The 27,819-nt window shown below is 52.8% G+C and overlaps 12 protein-coding genes across 12 annotated transcripts; 5 read left to right on the top strand and 7 right to left on the bottom strand.

The window, feature by feature from the left end:
- Nucleotides 1–766: 766 nt before the first annotated feature.
- On the bottom strand, nt 767–2,837 carry N7532_005498 (uncharacterized protein; the record flags this gene model as incomplete). Its single annotated transcript, XM_056617992.1, has 4 exons — nt 767–1,996; nt 2,061–2,225; nt 2,279–2,535; nt 2,636–2,837. The coding sequence occupies 4 exons, from the start codon at nt 2,835–2,837 to the stop codon at nt 767–769; spliced, it is 1,854 nt and encodes a 617-aa protein (XP_056474151.1).
- Nucleotides 2,838–3,133: 296 nt separating this feature from the next.
- On the top strand, nt 3,134–4,400 carry N7532_005497 (pseudouridine synthase PUS4; the record flags this gene model as incomplete). The annotated part of the gene is made up of 2 exons (XM_056617991.1): nt 3,134–3,167; nt 3,220–4,400. 2 exons carry the CDS (start codon nt 3,134–3,136, stop codon nt 4,398–4,400), a joined length of 1,215 nt encoding a protein of 404 aa, XP_056474150.1.
- An 840-nt stretch (nt 4,401–5,240) lies between these two features.
- N7532_005496 (alpha/beta-hydrolase) lies at nt 5,241–5,482 on the bottom strand (the record flags this gene model as incomplete). Its single annotated transcript, XM_056617990.1, has 2 exons — nt 5,241–5,439; nt 5,466–5,482. 2 exons carry the CDS (start codon nt 5,480–5,482, stop codon nt 5,241–5,243), a joined length of 216 nt encoding a protein of 71 aa, XP_056474149.1.
- Nucleotides 5,483–6,275: 793 nt separating this feature from the next.
- N7532_005495 (EBP2 family rRNA-processing protein) lies at nt 6,276–7,445 on the bottom strand (the record flags this gene model as incomplete). Its single annotated transcript, XM_056617989.1, has 2 exons — nt 6,276–6,559; nt 6,635–7,445. The coding sequence occupies 2 exons, from the start codon at nt 7,443–7,445 to the stop codon at nt 6,276–6,278; spliced, it is 1,095 nt and encodes a 364-aa protein (XP_056474148.1).
- A 290-nt stretch (nt 7,446–7,735) lies between these two features.
- On the top strand, nt 7,736–8,113 carry N7532_005494 (heat shock factor-binding 1 family protein; the record flags this gene model as incomplete). Its single annotated transcript, XM_056617988.1, has 3 exons — nt 7,736–7,795; nt 7,850–7,949; nt 8,025–8,113. 3 exons carry the CDS (start codon nt 7,736–7,738, stop codon nt 8,111–8,113), a joined length of 249 nt encoding a protein of 82 aa, XP_056474147.1.
- A 470-nt stretch (nt 8,114–8,583) lies between these two features.
- N7532_005493 (protein disulfide isomerase family protein) lies at nt 8,584–9,761 on the bottom strand (the record flags this gene model as incomplete). Its single annotated transcript, XM_056617987.1, has 2 exons — nt 8,584–9,167; nt 9,239–9,761. The coding sequence occupies 2 exons, from the start codon at nt 9,759–9,761 to the stop codon at nt 8,584–8,586; spliced, it is 1,107 nt and encodes a 368-aa protein (XP_056474146.1).
- A 448-nt stretch (nt 9,762–10,209) lies between these two features.
- On the bottom strand, nt 10,210–12,849 carry N7532_005492 (MKT1 family protein; the record flags this gene model as incomplete). The annotated part of the gene is made up of 7 exons (XM_056617986.1): nt 10,210–10,492; nt 10,551–10,782; nt 10,861–11,107; nt 11,173–12,102; nt 12,180–12,277; nt 12,413–12,778; nt 12,843–12,849. The coding sequence occupies 7 exons, from the start codon at nt 12,847–12,849 to the stop codon at nt 10,210–10,212; spliced, it is 2,163 nt and encodes a 720-aa protein (XP_056474145.1).
- A 961-nt stretch (nt 12,850–13,810) lies between these two features.
- N7532_005491 (uncharacterized protein) lies at nt 13,811–15,180 on the top strand (the record flags this gene model as incomplete). The annotated part of the gene is made up of 5 exons (XM_056617985.1): nt 13,811–13,987; nt 14,049–14,108; nt 14,182–14,235; nt 14,336–14,352; nt 14,415–15,180. The coding sequence occupies 5 exons, from the start codon at nt 13,811–13,813 to the stop codon at nt 15,178–15,180; spliced, it is 1,074 nt and encodes a 357-aa protein (XP_056474144.1).
- Nucleotides 15,181–16,983: 1,803 nt separating this feature from the next.
- On the bottom strand, nt 16,984–18,831 carry samB (MYND-type zinc finger protein MUB1; the record flags this gene model as incomplete). The annotated part of the gene is made up of 1 exon (XM_056617984.1): nt 16,984–18,831. One exon carries the CDS (start codon nt 18,829–18,831, stop codon nt 16,984–16,986), a length of 1,848 nt encoding a protein of 615 aa, XP_056474143.1.
- A 3,070-nt stretch (nt 18,832–21,901) lies between these two features.
- Nucleotides 21,902–22,258, bottom strand: N7532_005489 (uncharacterized protein; the record flags this gene model as incomplete). The annotated part of the gene is made up of 2 exons (XM_056617983.1): nt 21,902–22,055; nt 22,116–22,258. 2 exons carry the CDS (start codon nt 22,256–22,258, stop codon nt 21,902–21,904), a joined length of 297 nt encoding a protein of 98 aa, XP_056474142.1.
- Nucleotides 22,259–22,682: 424 nt separating this feature from the next.
- Nucleotides 22,683–24,060, top strand: N7532_005488 (WD40 repeat domain-containing protein; the record flags this gene model as incomplete). The annotated part of the gene is made up of 4 exons (XM_056617982.1): nt 22,683–22,800; nt 22,884–23,686; nt 23,766–23,975; nt 24,040–24,060. The coding sequence occupies 4 exons, from the start codon at nt 22,683–22,685 to the stop codon at nt 24,058–24,060; spliced, it is 1,152 nt and encodes a 383-aa protein (XP_056474141.1).
- A 2,011-nt stretch (nt 24,061–26,071) lies between these two features.
- Nucleotides 26,072–27,698, top strand: N7532_005487 (phosducin family protein; the record flags this gene model as incomplete). Its single annotated transcript, XM_056617981.1, has 5 exons — nt 26,072–26,248; nt 26,319–27,112; nt 27,186–27,315; nt 27,387–27,616; nt 27,683–27,698. 5 exons carry the CDS (start codon nt 26,072–26,074, stop codon nt 27,696–27,698), a joined length of 1,347 nt encoding a protein of 448 aa, XP_056474140.1.
- Between the last annotated feature and the right edge of the window lie 121 nt (nt 27,699–27,819).

Raw genomic sequence — 27,819 nt, 5'->3', positions numbered from 1 at the left:
ACGACTCGAAAAAGATTCTCGATGATTGCAACCTGACCTGGTAATTTTCCTCCCGAACCTCTAGCACCGATCTTGGCCAACTGCTAACAAAGTCAAAAGGAACACCCATTCTCCCAACCAACCGAGCATAGAGGTGAAAAATTGCACAAACAACCATTTCCAATTCGGCTTCCGATACGGTCTTCATATCGAGTCCTTTATGTTGTGGATTCAGAGTACGGACGGGTCTGAGCAGGGGTTTAGCCCTGTGATTACAACTGCTGGTATCGATCCAGACTGGGTCTGCGCGAAGAACCCCTCGGGAGATATCAAAGAGGCGTGCAAATGGAAGGGCGGGGAATTGAGAGTTACTCTTTCTGGGCCAAATTAGGACCCAGGGAGCTATCGTTTTGGCTACACATCCAAGCACCATGTTGGGAACAGAGGATCAGTTCAAAACGTCTGTTGTATACATGACACATTGTCTGTTGATAGGAATGGTCGTAATTGACGTCTATTTTCCAGGGTCGTTTACAGGTAATAGTAGAGTGAGTATTCGGCATCGCGAAGATGGCATTCAATTTGATTCGAAATACTAGTACATGGCCGCGGTCTTGCAAGAGTGTTAGTTCAGATTCCCCTTCCCTTTCGAATAATGAATCGGGACATACCTGTCCAGGCAGCAAAAGTGGCTCATAAGATCATCCTCAGAGAGCATATTGTGTGGTGTAGCCGTAGTGAAACCTGGAATTTGGATATCATGATTGTGACGGGAGCATCACGAACCTCAGGTTGCGTGTCCGTTCACTCTCAGGTCTAGCTCTGGAAGCTGATCCTCGTCGCCAGAGATACCAGGGAGCTCAGTCGTTCCGTCCGTAGTTTCAGCGTTTGTGTTGGTGTTGCTGTTCGTATTTTCAGGAGGGTAGATTTCTGGGAATGCGGCTCGCATCTGCTGGTAATGCTGGTTGACCAGGTACTGCATCAGATTGCTGACGGGGAAAGCGGAGTGCATGCGTCGCTCGGATTCAACCAGCTCAACACGCATCTGAGTCTCCCAGTCATGTTCCCCGGCGTGCTCCTCAATTTCCTTCTTGCGCGCGTTTCCTTTGGTAGAGATGGATTTGGGGCAGCCAGGCATTCGACATGTCCAAATTTCAGGCTCATCAAAGCCAATTGGTGCGACAGATGATCTTGAAGTTGTCCCTTGACCAAAGTCTAGCTTCCCGCTTGTCGTATTAGAGATAACTGGCGGTGTTGGTGGTGTCTCTGCCGAGAGGACACTTTTCAGAAGAGATGCGGCTGCCGATTGCGGGTTACCGAGGAACGAAGTTGCCAAGGGTCGTGGTTTGGCAGAGGCCAATGGAGTTCGGATCAACTCATGACCACGGACTTTGCTGGGGGTATCGACATCTCGCATGACTTCATCCTCGTCGTCATCATTGTCATCATCATCGGCATCGTTCGTGTCAGAGTGCCCATTTTGCTGGTCTGCATTTGTATTGCGGTTTCGTTTTCCCATAACTTTACGGGAAACAACAGATGTCATCTTGGGGCGGAGAACAGACTTGTGCGTTCTTTCCAGCCGCTCGTCATCGCTAGAGTCATCGACCGATTGTAAAGGCGTAAGCAGGGTGGGAGGAAGAGGATCGGCTTGTGAGGCGGCATCGGTGAGCTCTCGATGGATGACATATCGTGACCATTTGAAGCTAGGAGTTTCTTCTTCCTCTAGCATTTCCAGGACGGAACCTGCTCTCGCAGCAATGATCTTGTGGACATTCTCATTGCTGAGCGAGTACTTTTCCGCGAGGCGTTCTGTCAAAAGGCCAATGTTAAGTCGACGTTTGGCCAAGTACCCTTTTTCTTTGAGTTCGATTATCTGTTGGTAAACAGCATTTGATTGTGATTTGGCAAGAGCAGTCGGGTCGTGGCGTGGGGTTGATGCTTGCGACTCTACTCGGGGTCCGTGCGGGTCTGTCTTTCGGGGTGAATGTAGGTCCACGAGAGTTTTATATTTATCCTACAATGACAAGGTATCAGCAACAGCCTCCGCGCATGATTCCACGTTGCATTATCAAACGTACCTTGAACTGGCGACGGAGGTGCGCAAATACGTTCGTCTTGCTCCACTCCACGTCTCCATCATCATCTTCTTCAATCATGCAGCGGAGCAAGAAAGACGAATGCTCCATAAATACTTCTGCCGATTGCTTGGGTGTTTCGCAAGTGCCATGTGTGTGGAAGACATACTTTTCGATTTCAATTTGGATTCCCTGGAGTCACCGATAGAGGGAGTTCTTACCTGCTCGCAGAGGTTCTTGAACGAAGGATTGAGTTGCTTCCTACCATGCTGGTGTCTGTCCATCAAGAAATAAAACATATCGACGGCTTGGACCATGCGATTGAAGTGTGGTAGATAGCCCTTGGCCGGTGCAATCTTGTACCAACCGGCCTTGCCAGCAGCCCACAACTCCACACTGCGGTCTTCCATCTGGCCATACGCATAGTGAGTGACATTATCGATGATGACGCGGTTGTTCGGCGCTTCTGGCTTAAGTACTGGAGGAAGAAGAATGGTCAGTCAAGAACAAAAGCTTGATTTATGGGTAGACGCGTGCGCCATCGCGATAAGCGTATGAGGATTGAAATGTGGACGCACATAGTTGTTCCTGCGCTTTCTTCAACTCCAAGCTGCCAATCACCTGCACGGGGCTCTGTTCGGATGCTTCGAGCAGGTTCGCGTACAGCATCTTCCCTGGGCGTAGGACCTTCGCCTCGATGAGGTCAAACTCGGGCCACTCATTCTCGTCGGCGATGGAGGGATCGATAGGAGGGAGGACGGTATCTTCGCGGGCTGTCATGGCTGCGGCCGCAGCATGGTGGGTTTATTGGGAGAGGAAGAAGGCTCAACGAGGGGATCGATGAGAGTGCGGGAGCTTGCGACGGAAGGAAAGGGTGTCGAGCTGGAATCCTCAACGTCAACATCCCCAGGCCCTTCGATGCCGGTATGGCGGTAAGTTACGGATACCTTATCGATACGCCAAAATTACACGGGCTTGTCTCCGCCGCATTCGACCGGCAACTTGAAATTATTCAAGCTATCCCGCCGCCGCGACAAATGCTTCCCGCCGGGTTTCGTCTTTTCCGCACCAACAAAATGTCCGGCGAGAAGATCCTGGAGGGCTGTTTTGGTAAGTCGCCTCGCATGCTCGTCGAATGAGCGTACCCTAAATGCTGTCGCAGCCGTCCACAAGCCTCAGGGCGTCACCTCGGCCGACGTGATTCGCAAGCTTCAACACCACTTCAAGCCCTCCGAGACCTTCAGACCATGGCTCGAGGAGGAAAAAGCCCGCCGTGGTCGCGAGAGCGGAAACCAGCGCAGACGTCGACGCACACAGCGATTGGAGGTCAAGCTCGGACATGGCGGTACTCTGGATCCGCTTGCGACTGGCGTGCTGGTTGCTGGCGTGGGCAAGGGTACCAAGTCGCTCGGTGACTTCCTGGGATGCACCAAGGAGTACGAAACCGTTGTGCTTTTCGGCGCCGAGACTGATTCATACGACCGACTGGGCAAAATAGTGCGCCGAGCTCCGTACGAGCACATCACTCGCGAGGCGGTCGAGAAGGCTCTAGAACAATTCCGTGGAAAGATCATGCAACGTCCGCCTATTTTCTCGGCATTGAAGGTGGAAGGCAAGAAGCTGTACGAGTATGCGCGCGCGGGACAGCTGCCGCCCATTGAAATCAAAGCTCGCCCGGTGGAGGTTTTGAAGATGGATATCGTGGAGTGGTATGAGCCTGGCACTCACGAGTTCAAGTGGCCGGAGGAAGAGATGACTGGAGATGCCAAAATTGTTGCAGAGAAGCTGCTTGAAAAGGATGCCTCGGAACCGGTGGCTCCTTCGACGGAAGGCGAGACTGCGCCCCAGGATGCCGGAGCATCTACCAAGCGCAAGTCACCACCCCCGTCGGATTCTCCTCAGGAGGGAGACCAAGATGCGACCAAGAAGCAAAAGGTCTCGGAGGATGGTGCTGCCCAACCCGCTACTGCTGAAACTACTGAGGCCGCTAAGGTCGCTGAGACCGCTGTACCGGAGCCCGCGACGTCCGAGGCTCCCACTACACACACCGAGCATCCCAAGTCTCAGCCGGCTGCAGTGAAGATTTCCATGACTGTTACATCTGGTTTCTATGTACGCTCGCTTGCGCACGACCTAGGAAAGGCCGTCGGTAGCTGCGGTTTGATGAGCGAACTCATTCGCAGCCGCCAGGCTGATTTCACCCTCGAGCCGGAGAACATCTTGGAGTACAAGGATCTTGACGCAGGAGAAGAGGTCTGGGGCCCGAAGGTCAAGAAGTTCCTTGCAGCATGGGAGGAGAAGCGACTCGCCAAGGCACAGGCGGAGGCTGAAGCTCGGGGCTAGGAGTCCGAGAGCGAGGACTTCGAAATTATCGTTTGATACAGACGAGCATTATTGGCGTGTAAAGGCTTCTCGAACGGGATCATTTATGGGAGCCTCGGGCATTCAATTCATGTAATCATATCTTTCAAGTTCACCAGAATTGATGAAAGCTGAAGTCAACATTTTCAAATGGTTTCAAACGTAAGATGTACTTCATCCCATACAAATACAACCCAGTGTATATAATGGACAGAACTCTACTCCAACAGGAACCGAACACCTCGACCAAGTCTTTCTGTCAATTCTTCGAGACCTCCAGGTCCGGAAAAGTTGCCCAAAAGCCATGCGGCAGCCCGGGGTAAACGTACGCCTTGGTTTCGAGGCCATTCTCCTTCAAAATTTGCTCAAATAGCAAGGCCTCGTCCGTCGTGGGTCACAGCCACAAACATAGAAAATTGCCTGCTTCGCTATATTGCCATGTGACTCGAACAACAGCGGCGAAAACAGCTTATCGTCTGGTAGAGCTCCATACTTGGCCGCGAAGAAATCGATTGATTTCCGCATGAGTCCTGGAGCATCATCGATCTTGTCTACACTCAAGATGCGATCTTCGGTACTTTACCGGACGTACAGAGAGGGTGACAAAAGCTTCCGGCTAGGAATGCCACTCCTGTAAGTGCCGGAGTTAGGTTCTCTTGCACGGCAAGATGAGCGATTCCCAGGGTGAATTTGGCACCGGCAGATGTACCCCCCGAGGAGAAATCCTCGCTGTAAATCGATAGGCAGTTGCGATTGTCCATGGGAAGCAGCCTAGATGGAGTCTGTGCTTTGACCGAATGCAGGTGCGTTTGAGGCGCGGTTTCAGCTCCCCCAACGAACGACATCAAAACTATCCTCGAACCCAATGGGGAAGGGATGCTCAGTCACCAGACGATACTCGACATTCAGTGCCAGCACAGGAATCTGAGGGGCCAGCGCACGACAGGCCTTATCATCTGTTTCCTGGCCTCCTGTCACATATCCACCACCGTGCAGATAAATGAGCAAGGGCAGATCAGTCCTGTTTGAATGCTTTTATACGCGCACACAGATAAGGTGGCCATCGCGAGCAGTGATGTCGAATTCATAAATGTCCAGATCTGGCTGAGGAACGATATCCCGATGGTCTCGGTTGAAAGGTACTCGGCAAATATTCGGAAGATTTTTGGAGAACTAGATAGTCATACAAAAATTCAGAAGGGGCACTCTTAGGATGAACAGAATGGGGTAGTTGTCTAACGAACATCAACCCACTGGGGATGGCCAATGGCTAAGGTGACGGTATCCTGCCATTGTCAAGGGAGATTTAGCAGAGCGAAAGAAAACATTCTGTGTGTGTGAGAGAGAGGACGTGACTTCTATAATCTGATTTGCTTTCGGCCAGGTTGACTATAGATATAATCCAATCTGATTTGATCGGGTTGAATGTGACCAGTTTCCTAATCGGACTGGGCCAAGGCGCTTGTTTCTCGCCGGCCCGCGATTTACCAGCAACTAACCTGCGGATTCAGCTGGGATGCATGCGGATGCCGAATGGCGTGAGCCCGGGAATTGGCGAGTTTCTGGCTATAGATCCCTTTCGTCTGTTTGGATGAAATCGCATTTGATCTCACTTTAGGTAACCTTCAGACTACAAGATTGTACAAAAGGGATTTAATTGGCAGTTCTCAGGCCCAGAGTCATCATGATTTATCAATAATCAATTCAATGTGCAGATGCAAGGTATTCTAGATATTACACAAACAACGGTGGTTGTCCACCTCGGAAATTTTTGGTGCGCCGTTGGCGCCTTCATCTTTCACCCAGTTCGGCCTTCTTGCTCTCCTCTCAGACATATAAGTTAAGAAATCAGGCTTTTTAGCGCTTGCCGGCCATGCGCTTGCTCTTTCCAGGACGTTTCGCACCGGCCTTCATCTTCTTAGCAGAAAAGTTGCGCAAGTCACCAGTGGAGGCAGCATCGCCGCTCTTCATGTGTCGCTTCTTGCCACCGAATCCGAACTTCTGGTCCTTCTTCGCACGCTTTGTGTTGGGCCCACTATCGGTGCGACCACGCTTGCGCTCGGGCTGACCGGCCTCTTCAATAGCGACATCAAACAGATCATTGGCATCATCGGTAGGGGCGGAAGAATCGGCCTTGCGCTCTGTAGAAAAGAAAAAACGTCAGTTCATAGACTTGGACAAAGTCAAAGGGTTAGCAAATCTTGATTGCAACATACTCTTCTTCAAAGTGTTGATCTTCTCCATAGTATCACGCTTCTCCTTGGCGCGCTGCTGCAACTTGGCGACCTGCACCTGCTTGCCGAACTTCTTGAGATCGCGCTGGCGGCGCGCCTCGGCAGCGGCCTTCTTGCCAGCAGCCTCGTCGTACAGCTTCTTCTTGATCTTGTCCATGTGCTCGTCGTTCTTGACCATCTCGGCGAAGTAGTCACCGGGGCGAGTGAACGAGATGCCTTCCTTCTTCAGCATACCACGGGCCTCAATGGCGGCGGCCTGGCAGACCTTATAGAAGGCCAGCTCACGGTTGAGATCGTCATTGGGGTCGGGCACTTCGATCGGCTCTTGCGACACTAACGAGTTGTGCTCGGAGAATGGGGTCTGCTTGGTGATGAAGGAGATGCGCTTGATGGAGGCGTTGATGGCGGCGGAGTTGTTGATAGTCAGACGTTGGTGAGGGACAACATCTTCGCGTTCGTCTTCTTCCAGGTCTGATAGCGGGATATCTTCTTCTTCTTCTTCCTCTTCATCCTCGCCTTCACCTTCCTCATCGTCGTTCTCAGCGGAGTCGTCGCCGGCCTCCTCAGCCTCGTCCTCCTCAGAAACCTCCTTGTCCTCCTCAGCTCCCGAGTTCATGACCTCGTCCTCATCTTCAGGCTCGGCCTTCTTGCTCTTGCTCTTCTTGGTCGCAGGCTCGGGCTTCACGCCTTTTCGCTTCTCGGCAGCCTTGACCTGCTTCTTTTGCTTCTCGGCATCGTAGTCGCGACCCTTGTGGGCGTCGAGCGCCTGAAGGAGCTTGCTTCGCTTGACCATTGTGTCTGGCCGTGAAGAATTTTGTGGTTGGCAATTGCAGGTGTGAGGTGCGGCTAGGCTCGACTCTACGGGTCAATCTTGGATTTTTTTGAACTCGAACCAGTCCAAATGAGGTTAGCGCAAGAGATAAGGACCCAATGGGGCTAGCACTCGCGGATATTCGGAGAAACTGATCATCCGCACTTATCGACCCTCCCGTCGCTCTCCAAGTCCGCTGCCGGCGACGGGGACTGTTCCATGGTCTTGCGCTCGCATACGCAGTGACGTCCAAGGTTCTCAAGTTCTTCGCCATGGCTGAAGAGACTTCTCCCGAGAAGACCTCCGCTGAGGAGTCGTTCCTGTCGCAGCCTGTACGTTAAAAACCTCCAACTTCAATGTCAATGGCCCCCACTAACCGGTGACAGAGCTCTGATGCTCAAGGCCAACTGACCGCGGCCGTCGACGAGCTTCTCGATCAGCTGCAGAGCAAATTCGATAACGTCTCGAAGGAGGTCTTTGGAAAACGTGAGTTCTTAATCTGCCGCTTGTCGCGTTCGCCAGATTCGCGGCTCTTACTCTAACACCAACCAATTTGCATAGTGGACGACATGACCCGCCGCTTGGACGAGCTCGAAACATCTCTCGCAGGCTCGGCAAATGAATCAGCCTCTGCAACACCTACCAAATGATTACATCAACCCGGCACACAATAAAAGCTTGCCGTGTCCTTTATGACATTTCATGGCATCGGGTGGCGATTACTGGGTGTATTCAACCCTATGCGCGATTTCCTGGGCATCCGTTTTTCCTGCGCAGGGCTGGCTCATTTGAACTACTATCCTGTTTTATGTATTTTGCGAAGATACCCTACGTTCCAATGGGACAAAGCATTCAGAAGTTTACAGACATGATGTCTTCCGCGGGACTCATTCCTGTTTCACGTAAACACAGATTTGGACCTTAAACAGACTAGAAGCAATAGCACTTCTTGACATTCCTTCACGACTTCAAAAAAATTCGTAAAATACAGCAATAAGCCGATACATTCTCTAGCAGATTTCTAGTTCCAGATACTCATCAGGAATCATGGAATTGCCAATATCTTTACATACAGCTTCCCCAGACCCAATGCAACAAAAAATGTCAAGACAAAAGTCGTTTACAGCTCATCCTTACCAGACTCCTCCTTCTCACCGGCAAAACCACGCAAGATGTTGCTGCGTGAGACGATGTCGTCAACCTTCTCGGGAGTAGAGCTACCCTTGCTGAGAACCTTGGAGAGACGAGTCAACTCCTTGACTGCGTACTCCTGGTTCTGGCTCAGCTTGTCGGCAACCTTGACATAGTACTGGGCGTACTTGTCCTGCAGGCCCTTGGCGGCCTTCTTGACCTCGGCAGCGAGCTTGTCGAACTTCTGCGAGGGGACGTACTCGGCGACGAGAGAGTCGAGGGTGGCAATGGTGCCAGCCTTCTTGTTCAGACCACCACCAGCGACACGGTTGGTGCCAGCCTTCGAGTTCAGGAATTCAACGAAGGCCTCCTCGGAGCGGGCACCGGCGTAGGCCTCGGGCTCGGTCGATCCCTTAGCGAAGAACTTGATGGTGGGGTAACCGGTAATGCCCTGCTCCTTGGCCAGAGCGCGGGCGTTCTCAGCTTCAGCGTCAACCTTGGCGACCACGACGTTCTCTTCAAGGGCGAAATCATTGGCGAGGGTTTCCCAGATCGGAGCGAGGGTCTTGCAGTCTAGATGAGGTTAAAAACAAAGGAGTTGGCGATGACCTCAATAGGACGTTATGGAATCAAAGAATACTTACGGCCACACCACGGCGCAGTAAAAGCGACGATGACATCCTTGTCGCCACCCACGGTAGTCTTGAAGTTGGCATCGTTCAAGAACTCGATCTTGCTGGGCTCCTTCTGCGCGCCACGGGGCTTGATGCCGGTCTTGTCGGTAATCCACGAAGACAAGCTCTCGAGATCACGGCCACCCTTGTACTCCTCGGGCTTGTCACTCTTGCCATCGAACCACTTCAGGGTAGGGAAACCCTGCACGCCGAAGCGCTTACCCAGCTCGCGGTGCTCATCGGCATCGACCTTGCCGACGGTAACTTTGTTCTCGGCGTGGGCAAAGACCTGCGCGAGCTCCTCGTAGACGGGGGCGAGGTTCTTACAGTGACCGCACCAGGGAGCGAAGAATTCCACGAGCGCGGGCTTGCCGGACTGCAGAACGACCTTGTCGAAGTTGTTGGGGATCAGATCGATGACGGCGGAGCTTGCATTGGCGAAGCTGCTAAGCGCGGCGACGGCGCCCACCAGCAGGTAGCTCAGGCGAGCCATTTTTTGTGTGAATTGGGGTGAAAGAGTTTGGAAGGGAGGTGTAGCAATTGCTTGAAAGACAATGATGGAATTGGGAGGTCCACCAAGGCTGATGACAAAACATCCCCGAAGAGGCCACTTTGCCTCCGCAGTTCCGCAGATCATCCAAACAATGTCCAACGTAGTATACAGTACGTAAAAATTGCCGGTGACACAACGGCCTACAACATGTCTGGGACAGTTGTCGACGGATACAAGATTTACTCAGAATACTCTCAAAATGGCCTCGCAGTGGGCTCGTGTTCTTCTTTTTTTGGGGTGGATTACTTCATGTAGTAATACAGTTGAGAATCTGCGGCAATCACATGTTGATCATATCGATTCAACGCATTGTAGCCATCAGGAGACAATGGATATGGGCCCGAAATCCCCTCGTTGATAGTTCGATGTAGCGTTAAGTGTCCTCCCCTCATCGGCGCTCCGACAGCCACTTGTTCGCGTCACTCCACAACTTCGCGTCCTTGACCTCTTTGCCGCCGCTTTGCGTACCCTTGTAAATCGCATCCCAGAGCTTAAATGCCAGATCCAGATTTCCGTTGAAGCTTTCGCTGTGCTGAAACCATTCCTTGCCCTTCGCCTTGACCTCCGCTCGAGCCTCGGGCGAGGTAGGGTTCGTCTGGAGAGGGAGATCATCCAAGTAGGTGCGAACAGCAATGCCAAGACCGCAGTCGTTATCGTCAATAAATGGTAGCCTGAACATAAAATGTTAGGTCAGAGATCTCAGAGATTAGTCAGTCTGAGGGTACATACTTGGTTCCCAGTTCAGTCCAGTCCTTACGCTCCCGGTCGGCGTCGCCACTGAGGAGCAGACCAGCCAAAACCACTTCAATCAGATTCCTCAGAGCAGAGCGCACTTCGGAGATGAGAGAACGGTAGCAAAGGAGCTGTCGACTCAGAGGACCGGAGTAGCCAATAGGCTTGTGCTGCAACTTCGCAATGCAAGCAACACGAGAAACCAACATGTTGAAAGACTTGTCCTCCTCTAAAGAATCATACGCTTGAGTCAGTTTCTATCTTCCGGATACCGGCCACCTGAGGAGTAATATCGCGTAGTACTTACCCGACCCTCTCATCGGTCCACCGGATACGTGAGAGAACCATTCCTTGGTGTTGAGAAGATCCATGCGAAGCATCTCGATTGCAATCACAATAGCGTCTTCAAGGTTATCTGCGGGATCCACATTTAACAGCGCTTGTTCGAGACACTTGCCCCACACGGTTAGCTTGTGCTTCTCATCAACATAACCGCGCAATTGCAAGAAGCGCCACATCACGTTGGACTGGATGTCCTCTTGTGTTGACAGAGCCTGAACAGATGATTAGCACATGGTCCATGAGGTATTAGGGCGATGTTGCTCGATCCTTAACATACAGGAGTTTCTTTGTTGGCAAATGACTTCGACGCAAAGTCCGAGGTGGTCACGCTTTGGATAGCAAACTTGAATGACCCGCGGGGCATTTGGAGCTTCTTAACGCTTTCGGGCAATTGGGCGCTGGGGACCTTCCAGGCCTGGATGGTTTCCTTGACGGACGGGATGCTCTTGAGATTGATGTTTCTATCTGATTTCTCATCAAACCAGGGGCGAATCTGAATAACTTTGGTCTGATAGAATCGGTGAAGGGAGTTGGCGAGCAAGCAGATCGACTGCGATCGAATTGGTGTGAGGGTGTCGCCCACTAGCTGACGGTAAACCTCCGTGTCTCCAGTACCCAAGGGCAAAGAGATGCGGACTTCACCCGTTGTCAGGTAATTGGGAACATCAGGGCCCAAGATACCTCGGGACAGGTAGAAGTACAGCTCCTCGGGGAGTCTTTGACCGATGAGCTCATGCATATCCGAGGAGGTATGGTCTTGATCCATCGGGCCAACACGACCATCAGCATCCATGTATACGTGGTGTTTCACAACCAAGTATGCGCGCTTGTATTGGTCGGTGTATTGCAGCTCCTGCATACGACGGTCATCCTCGAAATGGGCGCACAATGCCAGCCCGTTACGCCCAGCCGAATTAAACATGGGCAAAGCATCGCGGACCGTGGGGTTCTTTCCTGGGAAGGCGGGGTTTTCAAACAGCGGGCAGGATCGCAGAAACGGAGAGCCCAAAAGGAGACAAAAGTCGAGGAATTGTTCGTTTGTCAGGCGGCCGAGTTCTTCTTGTGCGTTCTGCTTTGCGATCCAGGTGAATTGTGCGGGTTCGGTTTCGATAGAAGTCACCAGCTTTTCCAGGTTGAACAGCAGGGCCTCGGATGGTCCGTAGACTGCATCAACCACGGGGTTGGATCCACTGGCGAGGTAGGAGAGCTGCGAGTTGCACTGGGTTAGCACCATGAATATCCCTTGGCGATCCACTGACCAGCCATTTCAGCATCGCAACTAACCTGAGCAGCTGCGCTGTACGGGGCGACCATGAAGGAGACACCATTCTGGTTCAGGATGCGCTGGAGGAACTTGTAGAGGGTTTCTGGGGATGGGGTACCTGATAACCCGGTTTCATCGTCAGCTACTGGCACTGGCATGGGGAGCCCAATCACTCTGGAGACCAGACGCAGGAAGACATCGCATTTGGAGAGGTCGCCCAGATCTTTCCCCGTTCAGGGTAGAATGTTCTCACCGGCATTGCTGAAGGCGTCCACGACCTGATCAGCTTGCTGTTTGTCGTACAGCTCCCAGGCCTGTTCGAAGGAGCGGGTCGCTGACTGAGGAGCAGTTCGGTTGTCCTTCTTGCCAAAATCCAGGCCATTGAAGACAAATATGCAGCCGACCCCGAGGTTCTTCAATGTCTGAAGCTCCTTCTCGATGTTGTGACGCAGGGCAAATGGGAAGCCACCCAGCGCGCCCAACAGAGCCTCGCGGGTGGTGACATTGGTCAGGTGCTGGTTGATGTAGTGCGATGCATCGATACCGACGACGGCATTCTTGAGGGCCGAGAGGGGGAGTGACTGGGTGCGGCCCACAGCCCATTCATCGAAAGGACGGACTAGCAGAGACTCACGGTTAGCGAGCGCGCTTGCGATGGGGGGGGAGAGAAGAGAGAGAGATACTTGGCATGATGGCGAAGCTGAGGGACAGGAAGCACGGCTAGACGCCGAGCATTGAAGCCCAGGAAGATGGTGGTAGAGAAGGTGGTGGTGGTGGGGGGAAGATCGCGGGAGGTGAGGATCGCAATGGGTTGCGAAACGACGAGGGGACAAAGCGGAGTTGGCATGTTGGGCGACCCCTTCAATGGTTCCTGGCCGCGCCCATCCACGGTGACACTGGCTGCCTTGGGCATAGTCCCGTCAATGACTTCTTACTCCATATTTTATTTTTATTTCCGTGATTTTCTTTGGTTCATCTGGATTCCTGAGGGACCCGGATCCTCAGGTACTAAGGGTATTTTACGACGGGGTTTTGCTGGTTCGACTGGGTCCCCAAGCTCCCGCTAGGCAGTTGATCGCATGCAGAGCTTTGGGCTAGACTCGCTCCATTCACCTTGTGTTCCGCTGGTGAAAATTCGCGGTTGAAAGGAATTAATGGCTTGTTGTTCTACTACGACATATTGGTGCTAAAAATATTTTTTATTCATTTTTCTTCTATTTTTTATTTATTTTTTTGGTGAGAAATCATGAAACTCGAGATACAACCCTTGAATATATATATAGACTCCGCAATACTCCCCTATGGATGACTTTCAAAATAGTGCCACCTATGTAAGCTTTACGCACCCCTGCCGATACATTTTCTGCAGCTCCATTCGGACGCCGGAGACCAGCAACTCCCGAGATGCTGGAAACGCGGGGGTTGTGCATGTCGGATGTCGCCGGCGGAAGCTGGTGATAAGCCTGGAAGGCGTGGGGACGCGATTGACGTTTCCGTTAGATATCCCCCAGACGCGATAGGCCGGGTTTTCCCCATCTCTTCCTAGCGCTGCTCCATCGCCATCAGACTACGAGGACACTAATTAGTGTATGGGTATATCTACCAGGCCGTCCCGCTTTCTCTTCCCCTTCCCCTCCGCACTCTTCGCACCATGGCCGACTCCGACGTCGCGACTCCAATCGAACTCCCCGTCATCGACATCTCCGATCCTCACGACCCCGTCGTGGGGAAGGCGATGCTCGATGCGGCGGCCAAGTATGGGTTTCTCTATGTGAATAGCAAGGGCACTGATTTTTCGACTGAGGATGTCGACCACGCCTTTGGATTGGTATGTTTCGTCTCTGCTTCATGCCTGACCACAAGACTCATTATATCTATAATTTCTATAGTCCAAGAGGTTCTTTGCATCTCCCGCAGCGGAGAAGGAGACATGCCGCATTACTCCCAATGTCAGTACCTCGACCTGCCTTGTGGCAGTACCTCTCCAGCTGAAAACCGACCTAGCTGACCCTCGGATACTAGAATCGTGGCTGGTCCGGCATGCACACGGAAACCCTCGACCCCGAGAACCAACGCGTAAGTCCATCTATAGCCCTCCCAGGGCTGTCTTTTATACCGACCTGGTAGCCTCGACGACGATATCCCCAGATCCCAGGCTAACGATTGACCGGTATAGACCGGAGACTTCAAGGAGTATACTTCCTATAATTATAATCCTGTATTGGGATACCTGCCAATACTGACAACCTCAACAGAGCCATGAATTTCGGCGACTTCGAAAACGGAAAAGCGCAGCAGCCTGTGCCCCCAGTTCTGGCACCGCACGAGTCTGAAATCAGCGACTTTGCCGTCCTCTGCACCAAGACTTGTAACCGGATCCTCAGCCTACTCGCCCTAGGCCTGGAGATGCCCCAAGACTTCTTCACCTCCCGCCACGACCCAGCCAGCGGACCTACGGGAAGCATCCTCCGCTTTCTGTACTACCCTTCAATCTTCTCACCAGCTACTGCAAGCTACAAACACGATAAGGACGTGCGAGCCGGCGCCCACTCCGACTACGGAAGTATCACCTTGCTCTTCCAACGACCCGGCCAACCTGGTCTGGAAATCCTGACGCCCGAGCAAACATGGGCTCCTGTCCCCATCGTACCTGGTAACGATCCCTCTGCCTTCCCGTTCCCACCTATCCTGGTGAACATCGGGGACCTGCTCAGTTATTGGACCGATGGATTGCTCAAGTCGACCGTGCACCGTGTTGTTTTCCCGCTAGCTGAGCAACGGAGTCCGAATCCGCAGGATCGGTATACCGTCGTGTACTTCTGTCATCCTGTAGACGCGACGGAGCTAGTCCCTGTTCCCTCGGAGGTTGTCAAGCAGCACCGAGCCAAGTCCGGTGGTGTCGGTGTTGTGGGCTTTGGTGGTGGTGCTGGTTCTTTGGAGCCCGGTAAGAGGCCTCTGACTGCTGCGGAGCATTTGGAGTCGCGGCTTGCGGCAACATATGGATTTACGAAGGAAAACTAGATCCAGCCCGTGTATGTTTTGAGAGAGACAGTCTATATGTTCAGGAATCATAGCGGTTGAAACTTATAGCAGTCTGCAAGGCCAGACCCCAGGCTGCTCACCGCCTAGCTCTATCACCACCGGTGTGGCCTCTTTCGATGACTCGCTATACAACTTTTTCACAGTTGGATCCGACCCAAGGCGTATTTCTCTATCTCCAGAAATGAAAGGATAGTGATATTCCGTCACTTTTCTTCGACATACATAGTCCTTATACTGACAGACACAATCTGTGTCAAATATGGGCGTTGCGTGCATTTATCCGAAGCATTAACAATGTGTTTCATATCGCAAAACACCTCTATCTCAGTGCCTAGGGTACTATGTGCGTTTTCGCGCAAGGAAATGACGTATATTGTGATGACGAGGAAAAGGTGACATTATTGGGCATGGTTGGGTGTTTTGGAGTGAGGCGTCCAAGACAGAATTTCTTGCACAGTTAGGGGGAATGATCCGTGAGATGCGGGGACTAACTCGCCCACCTCCAGGGGAAACGATGGGAGTTGCTTCCAATGACGAGGATCACTTTGCGACAGTCGAACCCCAGGCCCGCACTTACGCTTCGGTCCCTTTGAGACAACCCAGGACTTCCATCGGCATTTACGAGGGGCCATGGAATTCGATTCGAGATTGGTTACTGAGATCCAGGACTTGACCAGAAAACAAGAAATCAAATCTGGCCTTCCGTGTTTACTCATGGCGATCTAAGTAGCCTCAATATTCTCGTCCATAATAATGATATTGTTGGCATCATTGATTAGGAAACAGCTGGCTGGTATCCTTACGGGGGATATACCTCTGCTCATCAGGTCCATCCCCAAAATTCATTTTGGGTCATTGAGATTGATAAAATCGTCGAACCGATGTCTGCAGAGATGACTATGAAAAAATTCGCCAAGAATACTTTGAAGACATTTGAGCAGTATCACCTTGGGTTGGTCACTCATTCAATGATCTCTTTGCGCACCATCAGTGATGTTGGTCTTACCGACATCTACTACATAAGGTCAGAGTTATCCCAATAGCAAATTCGAATAAATATTTGAATGATATATAGCAGAGAGACAGCATACAATATACTACGTAAAGACTGATGGAGAGTATTCCGGAGGGTATGCAAAAAATTCACGGATAAAAGACGGTTCAATGAGCGTGGAAGAACGCCGGTGCCGTGATGGCAAAGTGCAAGACACAAAGATGAATCCTCCAACGTAAGTAACATCATAGATAGGACAGAAAGTAAGAAGAATGCTTCAAGGGACCGTGCTGCGGTCGGATGTGTCGATGATATTGCCCATCTACGGACATAAAAAGAAACTCGTGATGACACAATTAAGTAAAGGAGAATAGCGGAGGAAATCGGAGAAGAGACATAATGGGTTATAAAGAGTATCCCAGTTAAAATATGGGGAAAATAAAAAAGATATACACTCATAACGGCTGGTGGGATATGTGAAAAGGAGAAAGGCCCCAGGATGGAGGTCTCGACATCAGTAAAAACCATAAGAGAGCGAGCTGTGCGAGATATGACGGGGCCCTAAAAGAGCACCGGAAAAAAATATCATATGATAAGTAAAAAAGAAAAAGGTATCTTTGGGGATTGAATGGGGAAACGCCGCCAAATGTTGCAATGCCATGCGTGCGAGTGAGACGTAAGACCTTGAAACAGAATATGGGGGAGAAGCGTGACGCGATATGATGCTATGCGAGCCAGTATGCAGGGGAAATCAGAAATGGGAACTACTTCGAGGTCATCGGGTCGTATCAAGGGGAGGTGTGGCACCAGTGGCGGTGGTATACCCACGCAGCCTTCTGGCAGTCCTTGCTGCAGTACTTGGTGCGGCGGCAGCGACGGCATTTGGCGAACTGGCGCTGAAACTCCTCCCACTTGCCGCACTTGTAGTACGCGCACTGGCGAATCCCGCCACGCGACTCATCCTTGCGGCAGAGGTTGCGCATCACCACACAAGCCCAGTATTGCATGTCCTTCGAGTGGTGCCTCACAGTGAACTTCTCAACCAGTGGGAAGATATTGATATCATCAGGAAGGAGGTATTCGTCCTCATCCTCCGGCATCTCCACCGGAGTAGAAGGATCGGCATTCTCATCTAGAAGATGAAGTTCCCGATCGATTTTGAGCTTGGGCACGAGGTGAGAATGCTGGAAGTAAGACCGGAGGTTGCAGTACTTGGACACATAGGCCAGAAGCTGCAACGACATCAACACATCCTCATCCCGGGGCATGGTTGTCAAAACCCCCTGGGCGGCGGGTGTGCTTCGGTCACGAAGGTACATGGCATAGGGGCTGGGAGCGAGGGTAGGAGAATTAGGGTTGTTGTTGGCTTGGGTGGGTGATAGTCCAAGTCCACCGTTGTTTTGAGTGTTTCCGTTGTTGATGATACTGCCGTCAACAGCAGAGCGATGAGCGATGTTGAAGGTCTCTGCCTCTTGGCCCTCTTCTGAAGGGTCAGTTACAGTCAGGTCGTGTGTGGCAGAAACGTCGTCAATCATCGCCGTGGGTCGTTCATCAACACTGTCAATCTCCATCCGATTCGGGAGACCAACAATCGGCTCGGCGTTCTGTCCCAAGACATTATCGTCGCCCATCGTCGAGTCTTCGCCATTGGCGTCGTCCGATTCACCCGATGCCGACTGCTGCTGGCGAATGGCGGGGCGCTGTCTGGCGGGTGTAGTCTGGGGGACATTTCGGGACTGAGCGTGGAGGGGCCCGCTCGGGGTAGTAGGAGAGTCGGGCTGAGAGATGATTCCGGTTTGTAGGCCAGGAGGCATACTAGGAAGACGTTCCGCATCACGAACAGGGCGAAGACCAAATACTTCAGCAGTATCCGTGTGGGGGACGGCAGTGGCAAGAGACTGCATGGCCCGCAGACGGTGGTTTGTCCGGGAGACGCGGCCATCATGCGCCCGATGATTGGGAGTCTCTTGTCTGAATGTGCTCCGTTCCGGGGGCGACGTCATAGGAGCTCGGGGAGGTGAGGTAACATCCATCGCATCAGAATCGGTGGGTTGGTTGTCCTGATAGTAAGGCTGGGGAATTTCGATGCTGGGAGGAGCCTGGCGGCGAGACGAAGGACGAGAGTCGGCATCGGGGGTAGACTCTTCAAGAGCGGCGGATCGTCCAGCGACCTCGCGGGTAGAGGCACTAGGCTTGCCGGAGTGTCGGCTCGACGAGTGCTTGTGAGGCTCAGGGTCGGCGCGCGACCGAACCTTGTCCACCACCTTGATGTAATTATCGAGGATGGTGGCAATGACGGGAACCATGTCGGCCTCGACGACACGAGTCCGCACACTCTCGGAGCCCCTGACTCCAATGTTGACGACGCACTGGAAAGCGAGGCTCCATTTCCACATTTCCATCAGATCCTTACTCCTGCCCTCCTTCAGGATGCACACAAGCCTTTCGATGCCGCCATCGACGGTCAGGATGTCTCGAATCCGCGCCGATGAAGTTGTGAGATATGCAAGGTGGTTGAGCGAGTTTATGAGCGGTAATGTGGATGTGCAGTCAAGGGCCCTTCGGTCGTAGAGGGTAGTGGTGATGTTGACGGAGGCCTTATTCACATTGGGAATGCTGAAGTTGACTTCCCGCATAGTGAATGGTAAAAACGATCAAGTGATCGTTAGAACTAAGAATGAGAGTGACGCAAAGGATGAAATATCATCCAGTAACCCAAGAAGAAATGGAAATGCCCGATGGCGAGGACCTTGACAATTTGGCCAGACAGTGGGATATCAGCCCCCTAACCTGCGGGATGGCGACCAGAGCGACGAGATGGAGTAAATGTCGCTAACGGTATCGAGAATCAATTCAAAGACATCAGGGAAACCGGAGAGTGTCTGTTGATGATATCCGATGGGGATTCGACCGCGTGAGGGGAGGGGGTTGGTAGTGACTCCGCGAGGCGAAAGGGAGGACGAGCGAAGCGCCGGGGGTGGAATGGGCGTCAAGCGGCTAACGGAGGAGGAAAGGGAGTCCAGAGGACAAAGGAGAGGACGTCCCGCAACGATAGAAACTAGACGAATAGATCGAAGATTGGGGAGATGGCGATGGGGAGGGGAGGATGAAAAGCCTTTGAGGGCGAAAGCGGAGAGGCGTCAGGTGCCTCCTTAATATTACGGTACCCGCCCAGTGCACTCCCGCCACCCCGAACCTCGATTTTACTATTTTTAAAGAGGCCCTGCGCTCGAGTCTGGCGTCCTCTTGAGACTCATCCATGACGAGTGCGATGTCGACTTCAGACGAGCCTGTTCATGGTCGCTCTGCAGGCTATCCGGTTCCCTCGTGGCGGCTAGTGCAGCCATTCCTCGCCCCGTAGGGCCGCCACCTGCGCTCGGCCGCCGCGACTCCAAGTGGAGATGTCCAGTGTAAATGAACGGTCCGCTTCAGGGACGATCACAGCATGGTTGAGCAATGGCCATGCATCTTGCAGGATATTACGATTGGACTTTTCTGATCGTGATCTCCATTTCTGTTCATTTCCTGCATAATCTCTTGGGGATTATCCTGAGGACTCAGGCGGTGGTCCTCGACGCCCTATATCTGAGGTCGACTGGAGAGATCGTGGATCTATATCTCCCTACGGCATGAGACGACGAATCGATGACTTTCGGGAGTTGTGAGTGACCTCCACTCGGCGCATCGATTGGCTTCATCAGTAGAGATGGCCCAAAGTAAACCACCAAGGTAGACAAGAGCATCCCAATCGTTCATACTGACAGTGCCTTTGGAAAGGGATAACTGGGATACCAATTACCACGGTATCATCCCGTCGCGGAAAAAAAAAAAAAAAAAAAAAAAACCGCAGAAGGGATGTTTTATCACCATAATAGAAGAATGTCATGTACTTGATAAATTACATACACAAGAATATAGGCTCCGACGTGACCAAGCTTGTTGTCTTACGGGTAAACTATGGAGGAGGTGAGCCAATCTCGACGGAAAATCATCGCAGGATAAGACCGGCAGAAGAAGTCCGGAGAGCACCGTGGACTCCGGCTAAAAACCGCCCTCTAGTGTCTTTCAACAGGGGCCGATCATGGTCTATCTTATGTTCTCCCGGCATGGGGGGACGGGTCGACGGGATAATCTCCCCCTTTTCACTGGTCATAGCATCGGTTCGATATCCTAAAATGTCGCGGAGAGACCATGGGGTACATCGCCAAGGGCGAGGTTGTAAATATCCAGATGCAGATATTACATTACATTAGGTATACCATAAGTACAAGCTACTACGTACAGTGTATGGCCGGGGGCCGAAGCCTAGCATTGCAATCAGAACCACTTTAGTCAGATGTGGTTCTCAGCAAATTGATTCAGTATATATATATATATATATTTGGATTTGATTGATATGACCTCCCCGTGAATCAGTCCGCGCTTGACTCAGCCGCAGCGCGTCTGCAGGGAAGCAGACAGCCTCAGGTTTGACATAACGCGGTCTGGCGGGCGGCACAGCCAGAGGATCGCTCGACTATTAAGGGCACTACTGTACTGTCGTCGTCACCAGAATCACCCAAGCCCACGGTGACTACTGTATGCTTGTTCTTGTGATTATTGTTCCTGAATGGTCTTTGTTATTTCAATGTAGATCCTCTGGTGGGGATTGCAGTGGGGGTTGAGGGTTTGCACGTTCCAAACCTGGTGGGCCATTGAAAGAAACCATGAATTGGACAGTGCGAAGCGAGATGGCATACACGAACCAGGGGGTCTGGCGCTGCTGACGCCGGACCCCAACCGCAAAGGACAAGGACAAGGACAAGGACAAGTACACAAAAAGAAGTCATGATCTAGGCCCGGCGAGCCTCACTCAGCCTGACGTGATCAGAGGTGCTGCAAATAATGATCGGCCAACGACAATATCAAGCCGGGAGTCTAGTTGGAGAAGCCGGCCAAAAAGGGGCCCAGAAAGCACCCGGCGCCGGGTGGGGGCTCATCTTCCTGACGCGCGCCGAGGAACAAAAGCGCGAAGCCATTCGGCCAAGGCAGCCTAGTGAAATGAAAAGTCGCCAGGATCCAACGGTTGGGACCCGCCGGGGCGGGAGGCGGTGCCGCAGAGCACATCCTCGTCCGGGAGAGGACGATGGTTCGATGAGGAGCGATACATCGGTCTTCAGCAGTCTGCATCATCGTCTCAGCAGGATCCAACAGGGCCAGGGAGATTATGCAGTTTAGTCAGCCTGGGATTGTCGACCTTAGTGCTCCCACAGTGGAGCCTCCGACTGCAAGCCGCAAAAAGAGAGCTTGGGCCGGGTGGGTGGTACAGCAGTCCCGAGCTCAGACTGGGCCATGCCCGAGCACATGCTGGTTGGAATGGCGAGATGAGCACAGTCGTCCTGGTCAAGCATGATGGTCGAGCGTGCGGCCGACCCTCAGAGACGAGGGCACGATCGTGACCCTAAGTACTAGTAGTAGTTGAGGGGTGGTGGGGGGACAATAGGTTCTGGTCTGGCGCGCAAACATGGGCTCAGTGCGAGCGAGAGCGAACAGGAAAAATGATCTTCGGACGATGGCGCCAGGGGATGAAAAGCGACGAAGCGCCGAGATGGACGAGGGGGACTCCATAAACTATGTACTAGTATTTGGAAGGGGATGATTGTTCAAAGGTGCCTGACCATCGTCCCGGTCTCGTCACTCCGCAAGCGCAGGTTACATTATTGTTGTTTAGACCTGGACGCTATTGACACTGCGCACTGGGCCGATCTCCAGTGCCCACTGAAATCCTCCGATGACCCTCATGATCCCCAAATTGGCCATGCTAGACGAGCCATTGGCGCCTGGCAGGGCAATGAGGCCGCGGGGGGCTGCGATGGTGCGCCTGTGGTTCATGCGGTTCATGCGTCAAAGAAAGACGAGGTTCCTGAGGTACTGGAGATACCGCTGGGCCGTACTCTGTACACTGCTGGTGGTTCCGGGGCATTCCCCCTGTGGGCGTATTGCGGTATTCCCCACCGAGCGCCGCAGTTCAATAAAGATCCCCTCTGTAGACTCGTCGCCATCGATCAATGCAATGTCTGCCATTATTGTACAAGTAATATTTCGACCGAACAGATAGATTCATTGACCCCGAAAATATTCCATTACCCGGTTTTCCCTTCCCCCTGCATGTACGTGGTTCACGAAACCAGAAATCGGATGAGGTAGGCCTTACTCCGTACTGGTACAGCACCGTACCGGGTAATACGCTAGGGTAATACGCTCGCTCCCCCTGACCTTCGAATCCCTCTTCCTTTTCCCCCAATTTGCGCCGCGCCTCGGACAGTTCACCCCCCTTGCTAAGATTATTTTACAGTATTATGATCACAGCGTGAGGCCTCACGTCCTCCTCTTGTCCTCCTTCGATCCACTTTCTAGCCCTCCCCTCCTTCCCTTACTCTTCCAACCCTCCTCGGACGTTCTACCCCCCCTCTCTTTTCCCATCATCATTACCTAGGGGACCGGCACCATGGCTTCCGACATGACAGGCGAACAGATGCAGGCCAAGATCACTGCGGCCAGGCGCGAAGCTGAGGGTTTGAAGGACAAGATCAAGCGCCGGAAGGATGAACTGGCCGACACCTCCCGTACGTCTCCCCCCATCCAACCTGCTCTAAACACCCCTCTCCTTCTCTCGCCAGCCTCAATTCCATAGATGCTCCCGGAACAGACTTCCGCAGAGGCTCGTGGGATGCGACGTCAAAGAGGAGGGGAGCTGACGCAAATGGGAGAGACAACCATGCTGACACCAAGGTCACAGTCCGCCAGGTCGCGCAAAACCAGACCGAAGCCCTCCCCCGAATTGGCATGAAGCCGCGCCGCACGCTGAAGGGTCACCTTGCTAAGATCTACGCTATGCACTGGTCAACCGACCGCCGTCACCTCGTCTCCGCCTCGCAGGATGGAAAGCTCATCATCTGGGATGCCTACACCACCAACAAAGTCCACGCCATCCCCCTGCGGTCATCCTGGGTCATGACCTGTGCTTATGCGCCCAGCGGTAACTACGTCGCTTGTGGTGGTTTGGACAACATCTGCTCCATCTACAACCTGTCTTCGCGCGAAGGTCCGACCCGCGTCGCACGCGAGCTCTCTGGTCACCTGGGCTACCTCTCCTGCTGCCGCTTCATCAACGACCGCCGTATCATTACCTCCTCTGGCGACATGACCTGTATGCTGTGGGACATTGAGTCGGGCTCCAAGGTCACCGAGTTCGCCGACCACCTGGGTGATGTGATGTCGATCAGCATCAACCCTACCAACCAGAACATCTTCGTCTCCGGTGCCTGCGACGCCTTCGCCAAGCTGTGGGATATCCGTACCGGCAAGGCCGTGCAGACCTTCTCTGGCCACGAATCCGACATAAACGCGATCCAATTCTTCCCCGACGGTAACGCTTTCGGGACCGGTTCCGACGATACTAGCTGTCGCCTGTTCGATATCCGTGCCGATCGCGAGCTCAACACCTACCAGGTAGGCCTTTGTCCTCTGCCAGCCAACCCAGGTTAAGACGATTTGTGTGTCATGAACTTATGCTAACTGACAATCGCAGAGCGAGCAAGTCCTGTGTGGTATCACATCCGTCGCCTTCTCCGTGTCGGGCCGTCTACTCTTCGCCGGATACGACGACTTCGAGTGCAAGGTGTGGGACGTTCTGCGTGGCGACAAGGTTGGCTCATTGAGCGGCCACGAGAACCGCGTGAGCTGCCTGGGTGTCAGCAACGATGGTATCAGTCTGTGCACTGGATCTTGGGACTCTTTGGTAAGTTTGACTCTGTTGCCTCTCCCAAGTTGAATTCTTTTGCTAACCACTCTCCGTGACATAGCTCAAGGTGTGGGCCTGGTAATCCTTGAAAAGCAAAAAGAAAACAAACGCAAGATACCCCGTGTCGATCATTTGCAATGCTCTTATTCGAAATTTTCTTTGGTTCGATGGGTCGATTCGATTCTCCGCCTTTGTACGATAATAATCAGTTACCCCGGGGGGCCCCAGGGGTTCTCGCGACGGCGCAGTCAATCGGTTCCGTCGCATGCGATACGGAAAGTGTTTGGTGGAGGCGAGCGCGACGCTGGGGAAGAAACGAAAGCGACGACACAAATGTTCTGGACACGACGAGAGCGCCCCTGGCAGCTGCACAGTAAATGGGTGCCGCGGTGAAGATTATGCCGTTGCAGGCTTGCTTTGATGCCTCTGCGGCTATTACCCCTTTCTCGTCGATCTCCTGTTTCTCCTGTTCGATGATGCCTGTTTTTTCTTTCTTTCTTTTTTTTTCTCCTTCCCCTTTCTTTTCTTTCTCCTAACCTCTTTTTTCTCATCCCTTATTTCTATTACCCCTCCTCGTTCTGGATTGCCCTTCCCGCATCGGTTCTCGGTTTGTATTTTCTGGGTGATGGAAAGGAAGGACCGGTTTGTTGGATTTGGCCATGATTTCCCCTTGATTTATTCCCTGCGTTACCTGCGTCATCTCATTTCGAAATTTTTTCCTCTCTGATTTCCTTGTGTCCCGTCAAAGCAAGGTTATGTGTACCTATTGTTTTTTAAATTTCCCGTGGAAACCCAAATTCTCCATTGGATTTGATCCCGTTTCCAGCAGCTCCAATTTCCATTTGTGATTCCAATATTTCTTTTTTCTTTTTTTCTTCGAGGGATATGGCTGCGGTTCGTGGTACGTCATCAAATTCGTGTGCGCGCTGGGCCTTGGTTTCTGCGCTGTGTATCGGGCGTCTGCGAGAGTGGCGTGATCGTCAGACATTAAGGCATTCATACAAGGTCTCTGGTTCCAAGTTCAGTCCAGATCAATTCCGACGAGGCTCTGTAGATGGGTGGCTTTTGACGTAGGCTTTTTTCATCAGGCGATTTCCACCAGATCATGTCCCAGGTTGACCCAGCTTCGCTAGGCATCCATATACGATCATAACTTGTGGAAGCTAGTCAGCGTGCAGATGCAAAAGAAGAAAAGTGCCATGGATGAGCATGAAGTATAGAAGGATCCTGGGCGTAATAGAAGAAGAGAGAAGTGTGCGGGAATCCATGATGTGAATACCGATTGTGCACCTCCAGTAGTAGAAGACTGAGAGACCATATGATCGTATAGGATAGCCGCTACATTTTGATACTTCTAGCATGACTACAGTAGATCCACCAAAGTCGTAGGTTTGCATCATCAATGCTTGACTAGGACTCATATTCCGAATATTCAGAATTATCACTCGACTTAAAAGAGCTTGCTCATTTTTCTCATTGCTCTTAGTGACATGACGTGGAGCGGACGGGATATCCTGCAGGAGCGTTGTTCCACTCCGTCCACCATCGCGGTGTTTCAAGGCTTTGTGATCCGGCTTAAGTCCCACTTGTGATGCAATAGAGACGATCCAAGCCAGCTGCAGGCATTGGCGACTGTCGAGCAACGCTCCCGGCGTGTAGTCTAGACCCTGGGTTCGACGGAGCTTGGAAGAAAAGAGTAAAAGGTAAACAGGACTAAGACTGATGGGCAAAACCGAAACTGTTCAAGCTGTGGAGCAGGCAATCGATCTCCAGCGACCCAGCAGGCCGCTCCACACCATCCCGATCCTTGTTTATTTTAAGCTATGCGCCCGGGATACGAGGAGCTGTTGGGGGCCAAAGAACTGGCCTTGCCAGTGGGAACCGCTGGGATCGGCCGAACACCTGCCGGCGGTTGGGACGAGGACTGAATCTCAGTGGATCCGCGGGAAACCACACCCTTCAGTTTCAGGCACGCGAGTAGATGCGTGAAACGAGGACGACGGCCGCGGCTGGGCTGCAGGCCTCGAGGGCACACATGGCAGTGGCAGTGGCAATGGCAATGGCAATGGAGCCAAGTCGCACGAACCGCTCGCATGGGTTCACATGTCTCCAGACCGCGTGGGAAGATGCTTTTTGCTGTGCCAAACTTGGAAAAGGCGCAACCACTGCAATTTCAGCCGTTCGCGGCGTTTGAGCGGTCGACGCGACTTGGGTTCGCGGGTCGACCAGGCATATGCAGGTGCGCCGTCAAGCACGAGGGAGAAGTCACGGTACTTGACCCGAGCGTACTCGAGGGCACGAGGCGGCGTATTACACCGCCAACCACCATCGTAAACACAGGATAGTCCCCCTGACCACCACGGCGAAGATAATGGCCACCGCGATGGCCACGTCGACGTCGACGTCAAGTCTGGCTGCACGTCGTGCCCACGATACCCCCAATACCTAACCTCGATCCACGTTCTTCGGTCCTTCGGTGGGTCCGGATCGTCACGCCTGAAACCCCAGCGAAAAGGGGCTGCACCGTTTCACCCTGGCGATCTCTTCCCAGCTCAGCCCCAACTCCGTCGTGATTCCTTCGTCTGTGTCTGGCTTCAGGGGTTCTTCACTGCCGGGCCAATCTCAATCTTGCTTTTTCGGGACGAGGCAAACAACCGAAACGCTTGTTTCCTGCTGCCCCAGACCAGGCGTGCGCCGCCCCCCCAACACTTTAAATCTCCCCACCCCGCCTCGTGCACCATGTCGGCCCAAGAAGAATTCAACCAGCTGGTCAACAGCAACCGCGAGCGAGCCTCCGTCCATCCCGAGGACCGCGATCCCGACGAAGCCCATTTCTCGGACGACGAGCCCTCCACCCGCAACCTCCGCCAGTCCCAGCGCGTCCTCGATTCCTCCGACGAGGACGAAGTCGACCGCAACATGGTGTCGTCCCGCAACTACCACATCCCAAACACCGTTTACGAAGCCAACACCGGGCCCAAGGGCGTCATCGCCGACGCCCAGGCCTTCGAGCGGGCTCGCAAGAAGTCATTCCGCCAGACGCTCCTCAGCGCCGCGGGCTTCGACCCCAATGGCTTCGGCTCCAAGGCGACCCGCGACCAGACCCCCCCCTCCAGCGACCGATGGGTCGTCGGGTAGCGATGACGATGAAGATCGGTTTATGCGCAAGTGGCGGGCCTCTCGCATGCAGGAGCTTCAGGGTCGTAGTGCTCGCCGCGCTTCACCCCGTGGCCGCCGCTACGGCACTGTTGACACCGTTGACGCGGCGGGGTATCTAGATGCCATCGAAAGGGTTACCTCCGATACGGTGGTAGTCGTCTGCATCTATGATCCACTGGTATGTCTTACATCTTCCTCCGCAGGCCAACCCTTTCCAATTGGAACATGAATATCTAACTCGATACCCAGTGCGATGACAGTGCTATTGTGGAAGAGTGCTTGGTCACTATTGCCCGCAGACAGCCGTCTACTCGTTTTGTCAAACTCCACCAGGAGATTGCCGAGATGAACCACATCCAGGCTCCCGCTCTCCTCGCCTATCGCGGTGGTGATGTCTTCTCTACCATAGTCGATGTCATCCGTAACATCCCCAAGGGTCGCAGCTGCAGTGCCGATAGTTTGGAAGACCTGCTGAAGCTGTAAGTCTTTCCTTGTGGAGACCTTCCTCTCTACACCTTGAATATCAATACTGACAATACTCACAGGAACCGTGTGCTATGATCTTCATTGACTGGATTGATGTGATTCTTGCAAGCAATAGGCGTCCAGGTCTCTTTCCACCCCTCTCCCTCTAATTTCCTTGTCATCCCCTTCACTTCTAGCCATGTCTTTAACATCACAC

This window comes from Penicillium argentinense (assembly GCF_028826775.1).
Source record: "Penicillium argentinense strain IBT 30761 chromosome Unknown utg000005l_segment0_segment0, whole genome shotgun sequence".
NCBI lineage: Eukaryota > Fungi > Ascomycota > Eurotiomycetes > Eurotiales > Aspergillaceae > Penicillium > Penicillium argentinense.
Note: the sequence above shows the minus strand (reverse complement) of the source record. Positions and strands in the feature narration are given on the sequence as shown.